The sequence below is a fragment of the Andrographis paniculata genome, unplaced genomic scaffold (assembly GCF_009805555.1).
Source record: "Andrographis paniculata isolate CXL003 unplaced genomic scaffold, ASM980555v1 Contig52END, whole genome shotgun sequence".
Lineage (NCBI taxonomy): Eukaryota > Viridiplantae > Streptophyta > Magnoliopsida > Lamiales > Acanthaceae > Andrographis > Andrographis paniculata.
Genome location: NW_026137587.1, coordinates 4,863,202 through 4,883,797, shown reverse-complemented (window position 1 = coordinate 4,883,797; position 20,596 = coordinate 4,863,202). Strand labels below are relative to the sequence as shown.

The 20,596-nt window shown below is 25.7% G+C and overlaps 2 protein-coding genes across 2 annotated transcripts; both read left to right on the top strand.

Annotated features, from left to right (window-relative positions):
* The first annotated feature begins 6,769 nt into the window (after window positions 1-6,769).
* LOC127254412 (transcription factor MYBS3-like) lies at window positions 6,770-8,110 on the top strand. The gene is made up of 3 exons (XM_051279503.1): window positions 6,770-7,150; window positions 7,521-7,729; window positions 7,817-8,110. The coding sequence occupies exons 1-3, from the start codon at window positions 6,910-6,912 to the stop codon at window positions 8,108-8,110; spliced, it is 744 nt and encodes a 247-aa protein (XP_051135460.1). The 5' UTR covers window positions 6,770-6,909.
* Window positions 8,111-9,416: 1,306 nt separating this feature from the next.
* Window positions 9,417-11,917, top strand: LOC127254649 (protein SAWADEE HOMEODOMAIN HOMOLOG 1-like). Its single transcript, XM_051279868.1, has 9 exons — window positions 9,417-9,577; window positions 10,029-10,114; window positions 10,251-10,296; window positions 10,389-10,506; window positions 10,619-10,700; window positions 10,957-11,008; window positions 11,141-11,284; window positions 11,366-11,485; window positions 11,562-11,917. Exons 1-9 carry the CDS (start codon window positions 9,482-9,484, stop codon window positions 11,721-11,723), a joined length of 906 nt encoding a protein of 301 aa, XP_051135825.1. The 5' UTR covers window positions 9,417-9,481; the 3' UTR covers window positions 11,724-11,917.
* Window positions 11,918-20,596: the final 8,679 nt, after the last annotated feature.

Here is a 20,596-nt window from a genome sequence, read left to right as displayed (position 1 = left end):
ATAAAATAAAATACAAATGAATATAATATAATAATTTTTATTTTTGTTATTTAGTAAATATGAAACTTCAAAATTAATAAAATTTATTATTAAATATGTCTCTTTCTATTTCTTTTTTCTTTTTCTTTTTTAAAATTCAACGCTAATATTTATACATTTACACAATTTAAAAAATATAGTAAAATATTTGTTAGTTTTTATTCAATGTATAATATTAAATATATCTACTCCATTCGTTCCAAAATATTTGTTTTTGTTTTTTCATTTTCGTCCGTCTCAAAACAATTGTCTTGTTTTCTTATTTAGTAACCGTGGTTCCCACTTTATAACAAAATTATTCCTACTTTTCCATACTACCCATAATTATTACTCTAACATACTCTTTAAAATCCTTCAAAAAACAAGGGTATTTTAGTCATTTACATTCTACTTTATATCCACTTTCAGTTAAATACTATTAATCTTTAATTCCCCTATCAACTCTCAATAAGACACTTCTCTTAGGACTGAGGGAGTATTATTTACGAAGAAAATGATATAATAAGGTTAAAATGATTAGGTGTTCTGGTGTTCTGTTTATGCATTCAGGCCTATTTTATGTTATTTGATTATCTATTTTTTAAAATATTTATTTAATGCTAATTTTAATTTTGTTTTGTTTTTTAAGTTTTTTTATGATATAATTTACACAAATTTTAGAAAAATATTTTTAAATATATATATTGAATTATTATTTAAGTCACTGTGAATATATTTATTTTGTAAAATAATTTGATTTTTTTTTATATTAATTATAGATTTTTTTATATTAATTATAAATAATATATAAATAATATAAAAATAATAAATATGCGTAATTTATTATTTTTTATAAAACGAACCACCCTAAGTTTTTTACATTTTATTTTAAAGAATACTTTAAATAGCAACACATAACAATTGTTATAAATATTTTTTTACTATTAATAAAATTATCTAACTACATCAATAATTTGACTATCATATTTCAAATAAAGTATATAATATTTTAAATTAAAAATAAGTACGAAATACTCCCTCCGTTCCACATGTCATGTCCATGTTGCCGTTTTTGTCCGTTCCATATTTCATGTCACTTTTATTTTTTGGAAAATGATTATACACTTTTTTATTTATTTTTTTAAAATTTTAATTAAACTAATTAGTTATCTTAATCTTAATTTATAATTATTTATATTATATAATAATTATTTTTACTAATATATTTTTAATTATCTACTAATTACACTCCTTATAAAATACCGTGTCTATATTGCAGCAGACACAGTATGTGAAGCGGAGGAAGTAACTTTTTGTAGGCGACAAACTTTGAATGATTTTTTTTTGTTAAAAAAATAAAAATGTAAATATACAATAAAGCCAAAGTAAAGTATTAATGCATATCTCAATGTTTTTTCTTTAAAAAATAAGACTATTCATAAGTTTGACCTGAATTTTGATATTTAATCATTCAATTAGTGTAACAGCTCATTTATCAAATAAAAAATGTTGTAATTTTAATAGTGTACCTAATAATAATAATTATGATAATAGATGTAATTTGTATTTTTAGCCAGTGGGTTATGTTTGGATTTATATATTTGTCATTTAATATTAATTAACAATTAAATAATATATAATATATTACAATAATCAATATGTACACAAACAAATAACTTAATGCTGTCTCTTATAATTTAACTTATTATAACTAAATATAATATATAACAATTAATATGTATAATAAATTTATGTTGCTAGAAATTAAAAAATAAAATTATAAATAGTGGTTAATGTGTTCACGACACACTAAATTTAGATAGTTGTAAATAGTTACATAATCGATATTATTACAAATTTAGACAAATTTTGAGCACTAAAAAGACCTCTATTCAAATAAGAATGTGTTGAAGCTGTTGCTGAAAAAATATTTTTCAGGGCCATTAGATCATGGTATGGATCAATACCAAAATATTTACTAAAATTTTGTAGAATTCATTTTGACTGTCCGAGTGGATTGAAGCAAACAATAGATCTGTGAGCTACCGAACAATTTTTTTTACTCCAAATTTATATTTGTTGAAAGTTTGAGATCTATATATATATATATATATTAAGTTTATATTCTATTTATTTCAAAACGCACAAGATTGATTTATTTACTAACTCAATTTTTTTAATTTGATAATGCTCGATTACTTAATTCAATAGATATTGAAAGTATTTTATACTGCGCATTTAATTTACTTGTATTTCATTTTCTCATCTTTTCTTTTTCTTTTTGTGTTTTGAGTTTAACACTCTAGTTTTCCGCCATAAAGTATATATATATATATATATAATATCTTCGCATTTAGTTAAAATAAAATAATCATAATAACATGATATTTAGATTTGTTTGTTTTTATCAAATTCTACAAAAGAAAATTTCAAATGCTTTAAATTTAGTAGATAACACATTGTACAGTATACATAGGAAGATAGGTAAAAATTACATATTTGTCTAAAAAGAGTGAGATTTATTTGTTTGTTTTATGAAATTCTACACTAAACTTTCAATCCATCAGGGGTGTGTTTGTTTGAAGGATTTTGGAGGATTTCTACTATTCATCCAATTTTTTTCCCCCCAAAAACATCACATCAAACACCTATTTTTCATTTTTTATATTATACTAAAAATCAATTTTACATTCAAAACATCACATCAAACCCTATTTATATCACATCATACAACTATTCAAATTCAAAATTTTTACTATTCAAATCCCAATCCAAAATCCAAACCCCCAAACAAACACACCCCTTGAATACATGTCATATTTTATGCTTTACCACAAGTAAATTGAATATTTGTCTAAGTTACCTGAGTTTGTTTGTTTAGTATTTTTATTTTAATTTTTTAACGTGAGGTATAATAAATTGTGGCCATAATATACAAAATAATCTTTTGTATTGAATACTAATTTTTGTGAAACATAATACTCCCTCCGTCCCAAAAAGAAGTATCAATTTGTTTTTTGTACGTAGTTTTAGAAATATTAGTATTATATTAGAATATAGTAAGAATAAAGTAGAAATGACTAAAATAACCTTGTTAGTATGTGTGATATAAAGGTAATGACATTTGTGTAATATATTGTAAGTTGTAAGGGTATTTGTAATGTTAAGTAGATAGTACAGTTACTAAAAAAATGAAATGGATACTTTGTCATAGGACGGACTAAAATAGAAAAATGGATACTTTGTTATGGGACGGAGGGAATATATATTTGGAATTATTTGTATTATATCATAATTAATTCATTAATACATTTATTAATTAGTTACTAATTATAATCTTTCGAAGTCTAGTACATACATTAACCTTAACACATTATCGGGATAAAATGAATATCAAACAACTATATCAATTTAAAATTTAAAAAATTTAAATTCAACCCCATTATTGATATATATTGCCATATATATATATACATAATTCTAAATTTAATTATTTATGTTAGGTCCTTCGTGTATATATATGCATATGTAAACTTAATTTTGGATTGAGCAATTTAGATCTTTTCCATGTTCCAACACCCCTAAACAAATACTGATTTTTATTTTCTATTTTTACCTTTTTTGAAACTCCAGAAATTCAATGCATAAGAAAATTAAATAAAAATAAAAATTGTTGGGTGTATTATGTGTTTTTTCAATATATATATATATTTAAAAAAATTAATATATTATACCAATTAATTATTTTTATATTAGATAATCTAACATAAAAAAAATCTCTTTTCAAATTATTTTTACAAAACAAACACACTAGCGAATCTCTAAAATTTATATACACCAATGTATTAAATTTCTAATACGAAAAAGTAGGTAAATAACTTATATTTTTAGTATGATACGGTGTTAAATAAGTAGATCTTTCGAGGGGTTGAATTGGGTACTGATTAATATAGAATTTATATATATAATTATATTAATTATATCATTTATAAAATATATTAACATTATTATTTTTTAACCTAATCAGAAATCAGCACCCAATCCAAACCTAGCTTTCGATCATTTTTTACATTACATTTTAATTGTGTATCTGTTTTATCCATTATACTCAACTATTTATTACATTTATTACTGTCAAATAAACCATTAATACATAGTACTATTATTTATCATAATTTCAAAATATATACAAACAAAATATTTATTTCCTCCGTTGATAATACACAATGGAACATGCATAATTATTTTATAGGATTTATAATTATTTTAAGAATTTATATATTTACATTGGGCACGTTTACTATGATAATATTATTTTATCCGTCCTAATCCAATGTTTACTGTATAGCTATAAGTCCGATATAATAGTAGTAATATATAAGACTAATAATACGGTTTAACACACTCATACTAATTTATCCAATTTAACAACATATCCAAATTACCCTTCATTTTCTTTCTTTCTTCAAAAAATATTTGTTCAAATACTTTTGTAATAATTTATTTTAATAAATATTATAGTAAAAAATATTATAAATATCAATAATTTTTTTTGTTTAATCATTATTTGAAGTTTATCTTAAATTTTTAAGAAATGAAATATAAAAATGTAAGAATGATACTCCCTCAGTCAATTAAAATTAATCTATTTGGGCTCGGCACGGAAATTAAGAAAAATGAATATTTTATTGAAAAAACGTTGAAGGTATTTTTTAAAATTTAGTTAAAAAAATAAATAAATGAAGAGAGAGAGAGTGCTATAAAAATTAGTGGTATTTGTTGTAAATAAGTGTTGAATGAAATGTAATAATTAAATATTGATTTGTTGACTTTACCAAAATTAGTAATTGAATAAATTTAGTTGACGAACTAAAAAAAAGTGAAAATAAATTTGACAGGACGGAGGGAGTATTAACATATTCTCAAAAACTAATTTATATATAAAATAATAATAGAAAAAGCTATTTTAAATTATATACTACTCCCTCCGTCTTAGACACCGTGTCTGCTACACTGTAGACACGGTATTTTAGAAAGGATGTAATTAATAGATAATTAAGAATATATTAGTTAAAATAATTATCCTATAATATAAATAATTATAAATTAATATTAAGATAACTAATTAGTTTAATTAAAATTTAAAAAAAATTAAAAATTTAAAATGAGATTAAAGTGTATAATCATTTTCCAAAAAAGGAAAGTGACATGATACGTGGGACGGACAGAAACGGCAACGGAACATGATATCTGGGACGGAGGAAGTATTATATATCAAATAAGTATAATTTAATCTACTATTGTTTTAATTAAAATAAAATATATATAAATAAATCATTGTTCAATATAAATATATAAAATAGATTATAAAGGGTATTTAGTGAAAAAAATAATAATCATATCATACAATCAAGTAAGTAAACATAATATAGTTTTATTCAATATTTAATATAGTAAAGTAAACACTATATTAATTAAGATGTAGATTATTTAATTTATTAAAATAGTCTAAAAATTATGTAGTACTACTATACATTAAAATAAACGCACCCTATATATATATATAAAATAGTACAACCTTCGTCTCACTTATTATGTCAATTTTTTTTATTTTTGTCTATTACAATTATTATTTTCTCTCTTTTTTTTTTCTTTTTTTTTTAAATAAATTATACATTTTAATCCTATTTTAAATTTTAATTAAACTAATTCATTATTTTAATTTTAATTTTTTTGATGTTGTTTTCAACCAATAATAAAAAGTAAAATTCGAATTTGACTGCAATAATATATGGAATCGAAGATTCCTAAATATCGTAGAAAATAAAAGCAAACTGAAAAGAAAATAAAAGATGATCTCCAAAAAGAATTTCTCCAAAACGAATTTCATTGAAATTGATGCTCATTAAAGATGCCTTCTGCCGGATGTCGTGTGCGCAGTAGGTTGTAACTGACGGAAAACCCCTTCGTGGTTGCAACCGCCTGAAGAACCGTCTTCGGTTATGTTTCATGCTATCAACCGACCCGCCGACCAGACCAGGCGACTGATCAACCGACCAATCAAGCGACTGACCAACTGACCAATCAATCAAGAGACTGATCAATCGACCAACCACGCTACTGACCAACCGACCAATCAAACGACTGATCGACCGACCAATCAAACGACTGATCGACCGACCAATCAAGCTACTGATCAACCGATCTGTTTCTTCAATTGACGTCCGAAAACCTACTTTCTTTTTGAGTTTATATGTAGGCCCAAATATTAGAATTCAGTTATAGGCCCAATAAAAACCCTAAAATATTTTAATATATAACAAATTTATAATTATTTTTATTATACATTAGCTATTATATTTCTCCTACGTACTCGTATCCACAATAGAGTGGACATGATATTCGGAACGGAGAATATTACTCTTTTAAAAAATTTCATTCTTTTTATACTATACAAATTTTATTCCTCCGTACAATTATTATGTTTCACAAAATATCGCATCAAAATTAATAAATAAAGAAAAAAAAACAGTAAATAAAATGGGAAGGAAACAGATCGCAATTATCCTCATGAATTGAATGATTATCTATCCTCATGAATCAAATATCCGTGTCTACGGAAACCTGAGAATACTATAAATGCAGATGTAAATGTAAATGCAAATCCAAATGCACTTTTTCGTTAGATTCACATCACATGCAGCCCGGCCATTGTTGCTCTCCTCATAACTCTCTCTCTGTCGCGCACGCACAAATCTATACGTTTGTTCATCCGTCAATTGATTCCGATCGACTTTTGTGTTGTCTAATCGCAATTCGATTCGTTTTGTGTTTCTGCTGTTATTGTGAATTGTGATGCGGATACGCATTCATTGATTGATTGAGGAGACGATGACTCGGCGTTGCTCGCATTGCAATAACAATGGCCACAACACGCGCACTTGTTCGACGCGCAGCGGCAGAGGCGGTGGAGGCGTTAGGGTGTTTGGGGTTAGGTTAATCGACGGATCGTTTATTAAGAAGAGTGCGAGCATGGGGAACTTATTTCAGTTTCCGGCAACTGCTGATTCCACAGCGGAGTACCATTCTGATGATCCAAATCATCGTTGCAGAGGATTTACCAGAAAGAAAGGTTAGATTTATAATGGTGTATTCGTTCTGGCGTTTACCTTTAATTAGGTTTTTAATTAATCAATACTGTAGATCGAAATTGATTGATTTACTGAGGTGAATATATTTTAGAATGATGTTGATTTCATGATTTGTGCTGTTCATTGATGTATCTTCGGTTTAACGTGTATGAACTTTTGAAATCGTATTTAGAACTTACCTGGTCTAGGTCAGTTTTACCAATTGAATGTTCCACGCTATTAGATTTTGCAGTATTAAGTTTGGATTTAGGATCACAATTCATATCTACTGCCATAGAAATTATAGCTAGAATTCCAGTTATCAATTATCAATTTTGGAACAGAATCATATATACATCCTTGAATTTGCAGGAATTCCATGGACAGAGGAAGAACACAGGAACTTCTTATTAGGCCTACAAAATCTAGGCAAAGGAGACTGGCGAGGAATATCCAACATATACGTACCTTCAAGAACTCCGTCTCAGGTAGCCAGCCATGCTCAAAAGTACTTCATCCGACAAAACAGCGTGAATCGCAAGAAGAAACGCTCCAGCCTCTTCGACATGGTGCCAAACATGGTAATCAAATGCTCTCTCTGTTCTTCCCCTGTTTCGATCAAAAACCAAACATAATGATAACAAATTTCTTGTTTCTTTGATTACCAGGATGCAAATGCGAAACCACCAATCCCACAACAATCCTACGACACCAAAAAATTTATACCTTCATTGAATCTTTCTCTGCAACCGGCTATCACGCCGGTGCCATTTCAGCTACTACCACAAGATGCATGCGCTCTCAATTCCGACAATTCTAAACCCGGTTCGTCATCTCATTGTCAACGGATTCTCAGGCCGGATGAACTGGCCGGAATGTCCCATCTGAATCTACGCGACACAAGTGATGTCCATATCGAGCTTCCTGTGCTCTCTCTTGGACTTCCCGGCCATCAACGGTAAAATTTCATCAACTCCGGTTAATAATCCTGCGGCGTTTTGTTCATTATTCCGACGACATCTCCGGTGTGTACACTAAACTTTTTGGTTTCATATGAAGGGATGTTGGAGTTTGAGTAAGAGTAAGCTTTCATTGCCATAACTGTAAATATAAACCAAAAGGACATAGAAAAAGATTCAGATTTTGTGATGGGGATGAAGCTGTTATAATAATTAACCAGTTTTGGATTAGGTTTTAGCAATCTATCATAGAAACCTGTTCTTAGTTTTACATTTTTTGCTGTTTTCTTGAACAAGCTTCTATTTTAGTATGGGATCACTTATTATTAGTAGTATTATTATTTTTACATTATTAAAAAAAAAAAGATAAAAAATCCAAAGAAACTAACCCATGTGTTTGGGAAATGACAATATTGGAAATTGATGATACACAAATCGAATGTATATATGCATTTATATGTATTGAACTATATGCTATAATACAATAGATTATAGTAACTTTATTTAGGATTTGGATCGGTATTTATTTCATAATTGTATATAGATTATAAACATCTGTCAATTAATTATAAAGTTATTAAATAATTCAATGATAATAAAATATTTACTAAATTGCCCATGTATTTATTTAATAAAAAATCCTATTCAACAATTTTAAATATCTGATCCATCTTCCACACTGCCGTGATGTATTTGAAGCAAAGTATGTTTAAATAAATTTGAAATAGTATGTAAGAATGAAGATTATTTATTATACTTATATACGATCTATAAATAAATGGAAAAAATTATCCGAAATAAAAAAAAAAAAAATCTTTTAATTTATGTTGGTTTGAGTATAATTTTTTTTTTAAGAAAAAGTTTAAACAATACTTTTATACGATAATTTATGTAATAAAATAATACTCTCGTCTCACAAGATATGCTTAAAATTTATCGGCACAAATTTTATCGGATGAGGTTTTGATTGAAACTTTTTGATATTCTTTTACCTTTTATAATAAAAAATATAAAAGATTGTATAGTATAATGTTTTACTTCAAAAAGAAAATAAAAACATTTTTAAAAAAGTAAATAAAAAAGAAAAATGAGTAATTTGAGTTTAAACCGATTTGAATTTAATATTTTTTATGTGAATTTAAATTAATAAAAAAAAATATTTTTATAAAACAATCTAGCAAAATAGTAAAAATTATTAATTTTACAAAATAAACAAATCTAAAAGAACAGAGTCTTACCCTATATAAATACAATTTATATATGTATATTTATTTATTTATAAATAAAAGAACAGAGTCTTACCCTAAAACCCTTGTCGTAGAAATATTGGGCAATAGAAACTACAGCGACTGTGGGGGCGAGGGACGGACCAACATGGACGATGAATCAGATTCTTCCATGGAAACTTCTCATTGCACGCATATTCCGATCGACGTAGACGACGATTCTCCTGAGTTCACTTTAGCTGAGGTGATCCTTATTGCTTTCCTTCTACCCGAATGCCGAATTTTTCATTTTAGTTTTTCTTTGATTGATTTTTTTTGGGGTTTTCTCCCTCCTATTTGCGCTGTTCAAAGTTGATTCGTGTTATTGCTCCTAAAGATGTGATGTTTTTTCGAAAAATTGTGAAGTACCTCCGGAATTAGATTCTCCGATTACTGAAATGGCGATCGCATTATTGTGTGGTATGTAATTTGAGACCTATGTTTGTGTGGAATCTGTTGAAATAGCTCTGCTATTTGGTTATTCAAATTGAAGTGTTTTTGCTTGGGGAAGATGAAATTGATTGGATAGGACAAAATGCAGCCGCTTTGATGCATATGTTCATTCATTTATTATGCTTAGGGGTAGGGGTTGGGGTTGGGGGTGAAATGTTATTGAAGTCAATTTAAGAATTTTCTGTTGTTGGACACTAAACCAGATTCTGGAAATGGATAGCATGTATAAGGAAATGAAAGGAAAACCAATTACACAAGTGTTTTGCGAAGGGATCGCCGCCAAGTTTAGGTAGATTTGATTCTTTTGTGGTATTTTGATCTCATTATTGTGCATCTGTCCAAAATGTGCACGGTGGGATATTCAATTGAGTTACGACGGCTAAAGGACAAGTCTAAATTGTAAGTTTATAATGTGTATTATGCAGTGTTTCGAGTCATCGTTTGGGAAAGACTCGTATAACTTGGGAAAAGGTAATCAATTTGTTTGAATCCATGGTTTTCTTATAGGATTGTTATGACTTCTGATTTTTGTACATTTCCGTCCATGTTCCTTTTGTTTGCAGGTAGAGAGGTGGTTCAAAGATAAACAAACAATGTCGGTGGCTAAAAAAATCGTTCCATCTTCTTCTGGCAGTGGAGCTACTTGTTCTAAGACGGCCATGATTAAAACCAGAACTAAAGGTCAGTCTTTCTTTTCCTAGAACAATAGCATATATGGTATTTGTTATCATTAAATAATTGTAGAAGTAATCTCTTGAAAAACTATGAAATAAATCGTATGAATTCCTGCTAGCCGCAACCATCTCCGCCAGTGAAGCAGCTGAATTGCTACCCAACTTGATTTTTGAAGCTAGATCAGCAAAGGATTGCGCTTGGTGAGCTTTCGATTTTCAATTCTGCATATTATGTTTTTGCTGTTGTGTATCTATTGTAACATAGTTGTCTTGCTCGAAATGGAATTGTGGTTTCAGTTATTCTGCAGATATATGTAAAATTTATTGTCGGATAGTGAGTTAATATGCTGAACCCATAAAAAATATTGAAAATTCTTATAGTAACTTCATAATACTCCCGTATCAATTAATTATCGTTTTATACAGCATTACACACATCTTACTTCTGGTTTCTTAGGTTCGATGTTGCTGCTTTTCTGAACTACAAAGTCCTCTGTTCCGGTGAAGTGGTAAGATATCACATGTCGGTTATCTGCATCGATGTATCTCAAATTTCCCTTATCAAATACGAACAATTTCATTTAGCATTCATCCAAATTTCATAATCAAGTCGATGTTTTTCTTACATGATGGCATTACAGTTTGTTCGGGTGAGATTTGCTGGCTTCGGCAAAGAAGAAGATGAATGGGTGAGCCTTAAGGATGCAGTACGGGAACGCTCGATTCCTCTAGAACATTCTGAATGCGAGAGAGTTAACGTCGGAGATCTCATTCTTTGCTACAAGGTACTGTTTCGATTCTCCATCGAGTACTTTCCTTTCTCATCATCATTAATTTCCATCGAAAATACGCACACAACTTCCCAGGAAAACGAGGATCATGCACTCTACTGCGACGCCCGAGTTTTGGATGTCGAACGAAAACCACACAACGGAAATAACTGCGCCTGCATGTTTCTCGTTCGATACGACTTCACCGATATCGAGGTCTTTCAACTTTTCTTCCAATATATCGAATAAATCTGCGCATTTTTTACGATCTCTTTCGTTGTCTTCATTGCAGGAAAAGGTTCCGATCGGAAAAGTGTGCTGCAGACCGTCAAAGTCGTTTCCCATCAAGATCGAGGATGGTGAAGAACTCGGATCGGATCCTGATGAATTGCCGACGGTGGCGGCTGTAAAATCCGAGGACGAGAGCCCAGCCGAATCGGAGGATTCCGACTGATAAGGTTGTGTAGTAGCCGTTAAGGTGAGAAAAAAGTGTATTTTGTAAGCTCTGTAAAATGAAATCCTTACATCATTTTGAGAAGTTTAGTGTATTGGTGTTTGAAAGGGTTGTGGAAACCTTCTAGAAGGTTCTTGTTATAGTGTTTTTTCGACTCTTTTTGGGTACATATAATACAAATGCAATGCATAAACAGATACATAATACTAATAAACTAACACATAACAATAATTATTTCAGCAATGTGAAAATATATGGGTAAATTTTCGATGGAATTTAATAGTATGGAAACTAGGTCCGACAAGACAAGTTATATTTGATTTCTAATCATGTGTTGTGTGCCTTTGATTTATGTATTGATTAGAACTAATAAGCAACCTAACCATATTCTTCTAGAAGCTATGGTTGGCTTAAGTTGTTATTTGCATTGTAGTTAGAACATAAAATGGACTATTGGGCCTTATTGAGGCTTAATCTGTGATTGAGCAATTCAAGAAATATATTGAAAACACATATATTGTTCAGTGAGTGATAGAAATAGAAAACTACAAAATTGGAAAAGTAATTAAGATGAAAAAATTTTGTTACTAAGATTTTATTCACTTGACAATTATTCTAACTTTTTTTTTTTTTTTTACTGTTCAACCATTTCTATAAATAAAACTATATTTTACAAAAAAATTACATTAAAATCACCATTATTCAAACAAATAAAAAAAAAAAAAATCCGAAAGAAATCACCAACTAAACTCATAGTTGAGATTATTTAACAATCTCAATTTATACCTTTGAGCATTAGTATCGAACCTTTAGAATTTTATTAATTTTATTTTTACAAAAATAAAATAAAAAGTGGGGTGGGGTGGGGTGGGGGACTTAGTTGGATATGATTAAGTTTCAAAAGCCCATTTATCAGCTTTAACAAAAAGCAGCAACAATGAAAAGCAATAAAAGGGCCCAGAGAATATACAAGAATTAAGATCATATTATATATATATATATATATATATATAAATTATTGGATTATTAATTTGTTTTTTAGTTAATTAGATATTAGAAGCCAATAAAATGGATGAATGCTCCTATGATTTGTCCTAAAGGGGACACACTTTTTTACACTAATTAATAAATAACATTTGTTTTGAGACAATTATATGTATGTAGTTTGTGGTGTGTGTGTGTGGGTAATGATATGATCTAACACAAATCAATAATGCAAATTCATGTGGATATATATAAAAGCTTTCTCTGATCACTACGTACATTATAAAAAATAAAAAAAAAAAAAAAAAAAAAAGAATATTATTGCAATAATATTATCCACTTAGAGTTACACCAAAAGAGAGAAATTTGTTTGCAAAAAGTTGACTTATTTACAATTTTGAGGGGTTATGTGTCAAGAATTGAGGTACTAATGTGTTTCACTAATATATATATATATATATATATATATATAATGGCAAAAATGAATTGCTCACTTTAATTTGAATTATAATTAGGTTTGAGTGTTTTTTTTTTTTTTAATGGGTATGAATTGGGAAATTAAATATATGTATTTATCTATATTATTATGTACATTAAGGAATATTATTATTTTATGTATTATTGGTAGAGTGTGTTTATTTTATAGCAATCACTATAATCTATAAGTATTTTTTTTAAATAGGTTATATAATAATATGACTTTTTAATATTATGTTTATTTTATTTAATTAAATATAAGTTAATATAATATTTAGCTTACCTTAAATAAATAAGTAATTATATTTGATAAAAGAATATTACTCATTTCATTACCCAAAAAAAAAAAAACACTCTTGTAGTGTATGAAAGTTCATTGATTAAAATGTTCTTGAAAATAGAGTGAAGAAATTGTAAAATTAAAAAGCTAATGTTGGTAATTTTAAGTGAAATATATAAGTATTTTCTTGTAGTATAGATAGTATATTTTACTAAATTAAAATATAGGTATATTAACGGTAAACAAACTAAAATGATTAAATTGATATATTGATTGTGAACAGAGAAAATACATGTATAAAAATATTATTAATCTTCATTAGAGCTTGTGTAAAATTGCAATTAGAGCTGTTAAACGAACCGAGCTGCTTGTGAATTCGGCTCGATTCGGCTCGGTTAAAGCTCGTTCGCGAACGTTAACGAACCGAGCCGAACAACATAAACAGGCTTGTTTAATTAACTAAACGAGCTCAAACTTTATTCGCGAACGTTCGTTTAAATAATATATTTATTATAAATATTATATATACATATAAAATTATAATTTATATATAAATAAAATATTAATTTAAAATATAGAAATAAAATAATTTAAATTTTCTTTATAATTTGTATATAAATTTAAAAAAAATAAGACAAACGACCTCGAATGAACTCGAACGAGCTTAATCGAGCTTAACGAGCCGAACACGAACACGAGCTCAAATAACAAAAATTCTTAACGAGTCAAGCTCAAACACTACGAACGAGCTCAAAAGCTTAACGAACGAACACAAGCCTTGTTCGCGAACATTAACAAACACTTAAAATTTGGCTCGGCTCGGCTCAAATCGTTAACAGCTCTAATTGCAATGTACAATGCTATTAAAAATTATATGATTTATTTTGTCATTGAGCATAAATTATTCAATATATTTAAACTAAAATTTGATATTTTTATTTTTATTTCTTTTGCAAAGTTCAATATATTTACAATATGGTTTTAAAATGTTTTAGGCTTTGTTCAATTTATAACGTTCAGCATACTTATATTATTCTTCAATAGTTTCATACAATGGTTTAACAATTCAATACCATAATTATATGTAATATATTTATCTCAAATATTTTGTTTATATATATATATATATATATATTTTCTTTTATCTCTTCTAAATAAAATCAATTTATACTAATGATCATGTAAAAACATATATGTATAACTTATTTAATTATATGTAGTATATTTTTATTATCTACAAAATAATATCTAAGTTAAATACTATTGTAATTTGTATTTTTCAATAGTGAAATTTTCTTTTAACCCTTCATGTTCACTTTAATTTAGATGCCGGTTGTTGTCTAAAATAATACTTTTAACTAATTATTTTTATATTTCAAATCGCACATAAGATTTTTTTTTTAAAATAAAATAAAATAAGCAATTGAAGAATTTCTTAAGACAATATGGACCATAAAGATCATTAAAAAGAAAAACTAAATAATTGTTTGGATTTATTTTGTAAGAAAAAAAAATATACGCGATAGTTGTATAATAAAAAAATAAAAAAAAGAAAAAGCAAAATCAAACTTCAAAATAGCATACCAATATTTGACTCTCTTTTTTAGACATTTTGTTAATTAATCAGAATAATTGTTTCACCTAAAAGCTTAAATTATTAGGGATATACATCATTAATGAATTTTTCTAATGTACGGAAATGTCCAACACGCCCCCCTTGTGTGTAAGGAAATGTACGCCAGACTTACACATTGATATATATCGGATGAGGACGGTCTCACTCGAACTTGAGATTTAAAACTCTAATATTGTTAGATGATAGAAATAATCATCTCACCTAAAAATTTATACCATTTTAAATGATCGGAACGATCATTCCGATCATCTAACATGTTATCAATACTATGATGTCCATATTTAATTTTTAAAATTATTATCTCGAGAAGGAGTGTTGAGTAGTTCACATTGGATTTGATGTTAGAATCTCCAACCTTATAAGAGATGAAGAACTACCACATTTGCCACCAATTAATTTTAAAAGTGAAATCCCAAATATAATTTACTTGAGACAGTCATGTCGATCATCTAACATTATTCGTTCCTATCCAATATATAAATATTATTTGAAAAAATATATATAGTTGATGGACGCTAACAAAACAAAATAATAATAATAATAATAATAATAAAAATAAAAATGATTCCATGATATTGATGAAAAATATATAAACCAACCAATACACACATTAAATCTAAATGCATTTATATAAATAAAGGTAATTTAAATAGTGGATAATAATTAAAGTATATACGCTACATGAAATTGAAACGGCCCCAAATTATAATAAGTACCTATTCACATTTCCACGTGGCAGAAGATGAATGGTCACCGCAGTGTGTATCAGTGTATGTATGTTGACACCTTTTTCTTTTTTTTTTTTTTTTTTTTAATTATTAGTTTTAATTATATTTTCATATTATATAATTCATAATAATTTATTTATTATATGCACATATATTTGTGAATGTATATATAAATAAAATATAATACTCGCAATCAATTAATAAAGAGAGATCTTTTAAACTTATTTGTACATTCTAGACTTCAACAATTGAGCCTCACTTTTTTTTTTTTTTTTTTTTTTTTGAGTCATTCTGCACTTTGCTTCAATTCGGGGTTTTTATTTTATTTTATTTTGATTTGATTAATTTTATTGCACACTCTTTAAGTTTTTTCATGCAATGATATTGATGAATAATGTGTGTTCGGTTTTAATTTCAATCAAATAAAAATTATTCAATTTATACAATTTTAAATTAAAATACATTATTACATTTTAAAAAATATTAAATAAAAATAATATTTAAATTTAAAATCCAACTCAAACTAAATTTTAAAACCAAAACCAAACAATATCGAATATCATTGAGTTTTTCTCTTGGAAATAAAATACATATTATATACATATTTCTAATATAATATATTATGTAAAATATTTTTTTCCATTCAAAAGATCAATTCACGTCAATATATATATATATTTGTATGGAGAAAATGAAATACTCTATCCCTTCCACATCTCATGTCCATCTTTATATTTCCGTTTATCCCACTTATTTTGTCACTTTATTTTTTTAAAAAGAATTATACACTTTAATCTTATTTTAAAAAATTTAATTTATAATTTTGTTAATTTTAATTATATTAATAAGTTATATTAATCTTAATCTATAATTATTTTTATTATAAGATAATTATTTTCACTAATATATTTTTAATTATTTACTAATTATACCCCTCATAAATTCTCGTGTCTACAGTAAAGCGAACAAAATATCCGGAACGGAGGGAGTAAACTAGTAAGTAGGTTAATTATTTTTGTATGAAAGAAACAATTTATTCACATTATATATTTTTTTTGGATGTATTTCTTTTGTCAAGTATGAATTTTTAAAAAATAATATTTATGAAAAATATAACACTAAAAAAAAAAAATTAAGTGAAGAAACTCAAAACTTTATTAAAAGCAACTTTATACTCCAATTCCATATAAGATTGGAGATGGAACTGAACTGAACTCAAACTCAACAGCTGCTGCATTATTCAATATAATAATAATTAGCGGTATACCCATGCATTGCATGACTTATATAAACTATTGAAATGATATAAGGAGACAATAAATTATTTAATTTCAAATAACAGGCAAGTAAATAATAAAATTATCGATTTAAAATTATAAAAATATTATAAAAAATAATTTATTTTAATTTCAAACAACAAATTAGTAAATAATAAAAATGTCGATTTAACACTATAGAACTATTAGTAAGTAATCAAAACTTCAAATACAAAACTATAAAATTCTTTTTAAATAATCAAAATACTAAACCAAAAATGTGAAATTGCAAAATACAATAAAATAAAGAATTACCTGCTAAACAAATGACATGGTGAAATATATTGCACACAAAAAAAATAAAATAAAAATATTAAGTTAACTTAAATAAAATAGAAATTTCAATTTGCTAAATTTATAAATATATAATTATTTGTTTCAATTTCAAATAGTAGATTAGTAAATAATAAAAATAATAATTTAAAACTATGATAGTATTAGTAAATAATTAACTCACTAAATCAAAATTATGAAATTATTAGTAGATAATTAAAATAACAAATCAAAAATTGTAAAATTAAAAATTTTAAAAATGCATATGTGGATAAAAAATAATAAAATATACATATTTAAAGTTGTAAATGTATTAATAGATAATCAAAATATTAAATCAAAAGAGTAGATAATTAAAATAACAAAGCAAAACTATAAAATCAAAAAGTACAACAAAATAAAGAATATGTAAAATAATTGACAAATATCGGTAAAATATTAAAAATATATATATTAGTAAATAATTAAAATATTAAATCAGGAGTACTTTCAGTATCTAGATTTTAGAAAATAATATATTCTTCAGTTATCATGTAAAAAGTAATACTTCATCTGTTCCATAAGAAGATACAATTTTTCATTTTTGTCGGTCCCAAAAGATATCATTTTCTAATTTAGTAATTGTAATATCTGCCTAACATAATTAATATTCTTATAACTTCCAATATATTACACAAGTACCATTATCTAATTTAGTAATTGTACTACATACATAACATAATTAATACCCTTATAACTTCCAATATATTACACAAATACCATTACTTTTTTATATCACAATCTAGGGCAATTTTGTTTTTTCCACTATAAACCAATATAATACTAATATTCAAAAATCTACATGTAAAAAGCAAATATTACTCTTTTTGTTAGACGAAAATAGTAAATATATATATTTCTAAAAAGAAGTATTTAAATATTAATCAAAATTATTTAAAAATTATGATATGATAAAAAATGTATACAAAAAAATACTAATAAAATATCTATAAAACTATCAGATATATATAATTTTATCAACAAAATAATATACAATGATTCATATATATAAGATATATTAATGTATATATTTTAATATTAAAATAATTTATAATATTTTTATTTTTATAATATAATTATATATATGTACTAAATTATTTCATAAATAAATAAGTTTTAGTATAATTTTTTCACTTAGTATATTTAAAAATATGTATAAAAAAGACTGTAAATAAAGTTCTAAAAATTCATAAATTATGAAAAATTTGCAATTTGAATGGTGAATTCCAAATTAATGTCCTATATATATATGTGATATGATATTTGGCTATAAAATTTAAATAATAAAATTATTAAATAACATAAATAGATAGAATAAATCAAAAAAGGAAAATAAAAAATAAAAAATAGAATGAAAAAAAATTATAGTAGCAATCGATTGTTCGATTAACATATTTCAACATCACGATGGGAGAAATATTTTCAAGTAGTAGCACATTCACCTTCAAACTTCTTACTTCAGTATTAAAAATAATACGTCAAAAAATTATGTACATCAAAATAATAGAAAAAAATAAAATTTAATAAGTAGAGAAAAAATAAAATATGAACTATAAGAATTATCAAAACTTGTGCATGTAAAAAGAAATAACAACATAAGTTTCAAAACAAATGATAAAAATAAAAATAAAAGAACTGTATATATCCACTAACAGATAAAAAAATTTTCACTAAAAGATAAAAAATAAAAAAAGCTGTAAAACAAAATAAATAAAAAATTTCAAAAATTTGTCAATGCATCATAGACACTATGTCAAATATATAATATATAAATAAATAATAATAATAATAAATAAATATTATACACTTTGCAAAGCCCTTTCGACTGTTTTTTCGCTGCAGCAATTTGATTCTCTAAGATATTTATTTATTTATTAATATATTAATTGGACTCCATCCACGGGTTTAAAGCACACATCTTTTACGACTTCAATAATGACACCTATAAATAGTTTTCTTTCATTTTTTTAATTTTTTTTTTTTATACTTGGTGCTTCTGCTTTTTTTATTATTATTATTATTATTATCTAATAATATTTGTATGTGTTTTTCCTACACTATGCATCATTATTTTTTATTTTACAATTATATATGTAAAATATTATAGTATTATTTTTTATTATTTTAAAATATTATGTGGAAGTGTTTTTTTTTTTCTTGTCTTTACATTTTTGTATTGAAAATGTTACATATATATATATATTAATTTAATATATTATATTCAATATCTATTTTATATTTACATGTTACATTAAATATTTAAATATATTATATTTAATAGCTATTTCAATTTTGAAATACAAAGTTAACTGTGTATCAAAAGAATAATATAGTTGTTTGGTTTTAGTTTGATATTTATTTGAATTTTTTATTTAATTTTTAATTTAAATAGTATTTTGATATGATATTAAATAAAAAGTAATAATATTACATTTAAAATAAGAAAAATATATTTTTATGATAAGTTTGAATGTGTTTTTAATTAATCAATTAATTAATAAAAACTATTTCTTTATTTAATATATTTAATAATATAATAGACAAATAAATTATATGATGTACAAATATGAATGCAGTGATTTCACTTTGTGTTGCCTAAATATATGTATTTTTTAGTATAAAAAAAATATATTCTATATTAAATTGAATGAATAAATAGAATATATAACATGTTGGGGAGTAAGTATTATACCAAAAATTCTTCGAACTCCTAAATAAGGGTAAACTCTAGAAGCGTAGCTATATTACAGTTATAACACTCTACTGTCAATCGAATGCATGCAGAAATACAAAGCAATAATTTGTATATAAACAATCCTACATTGCGAATACCAATCAAGAGTAGTTCTACTATTTCGTGTGTTGATTAAGAACAAAGACAACCCATAATTCTTTTAACCTATACCGCTACAATAGTTACCTTGAAAAACTCCTTACAAACTTAAGTTTTCACAAACTCGTATTGACAACTATCATAGAGCAGACTTCTCAGAATCTGGACATCTGATCGGAACTCCGATTTTTCCTTCTTTTGTCGAACTCTCCAACGGGTTAAAGTGTCAAACACACATTTAAAACATAGAGAAGAAAAATGTTTTGGCCGAGATGATTGAACACATTTTCTCTCGTTACACACAACT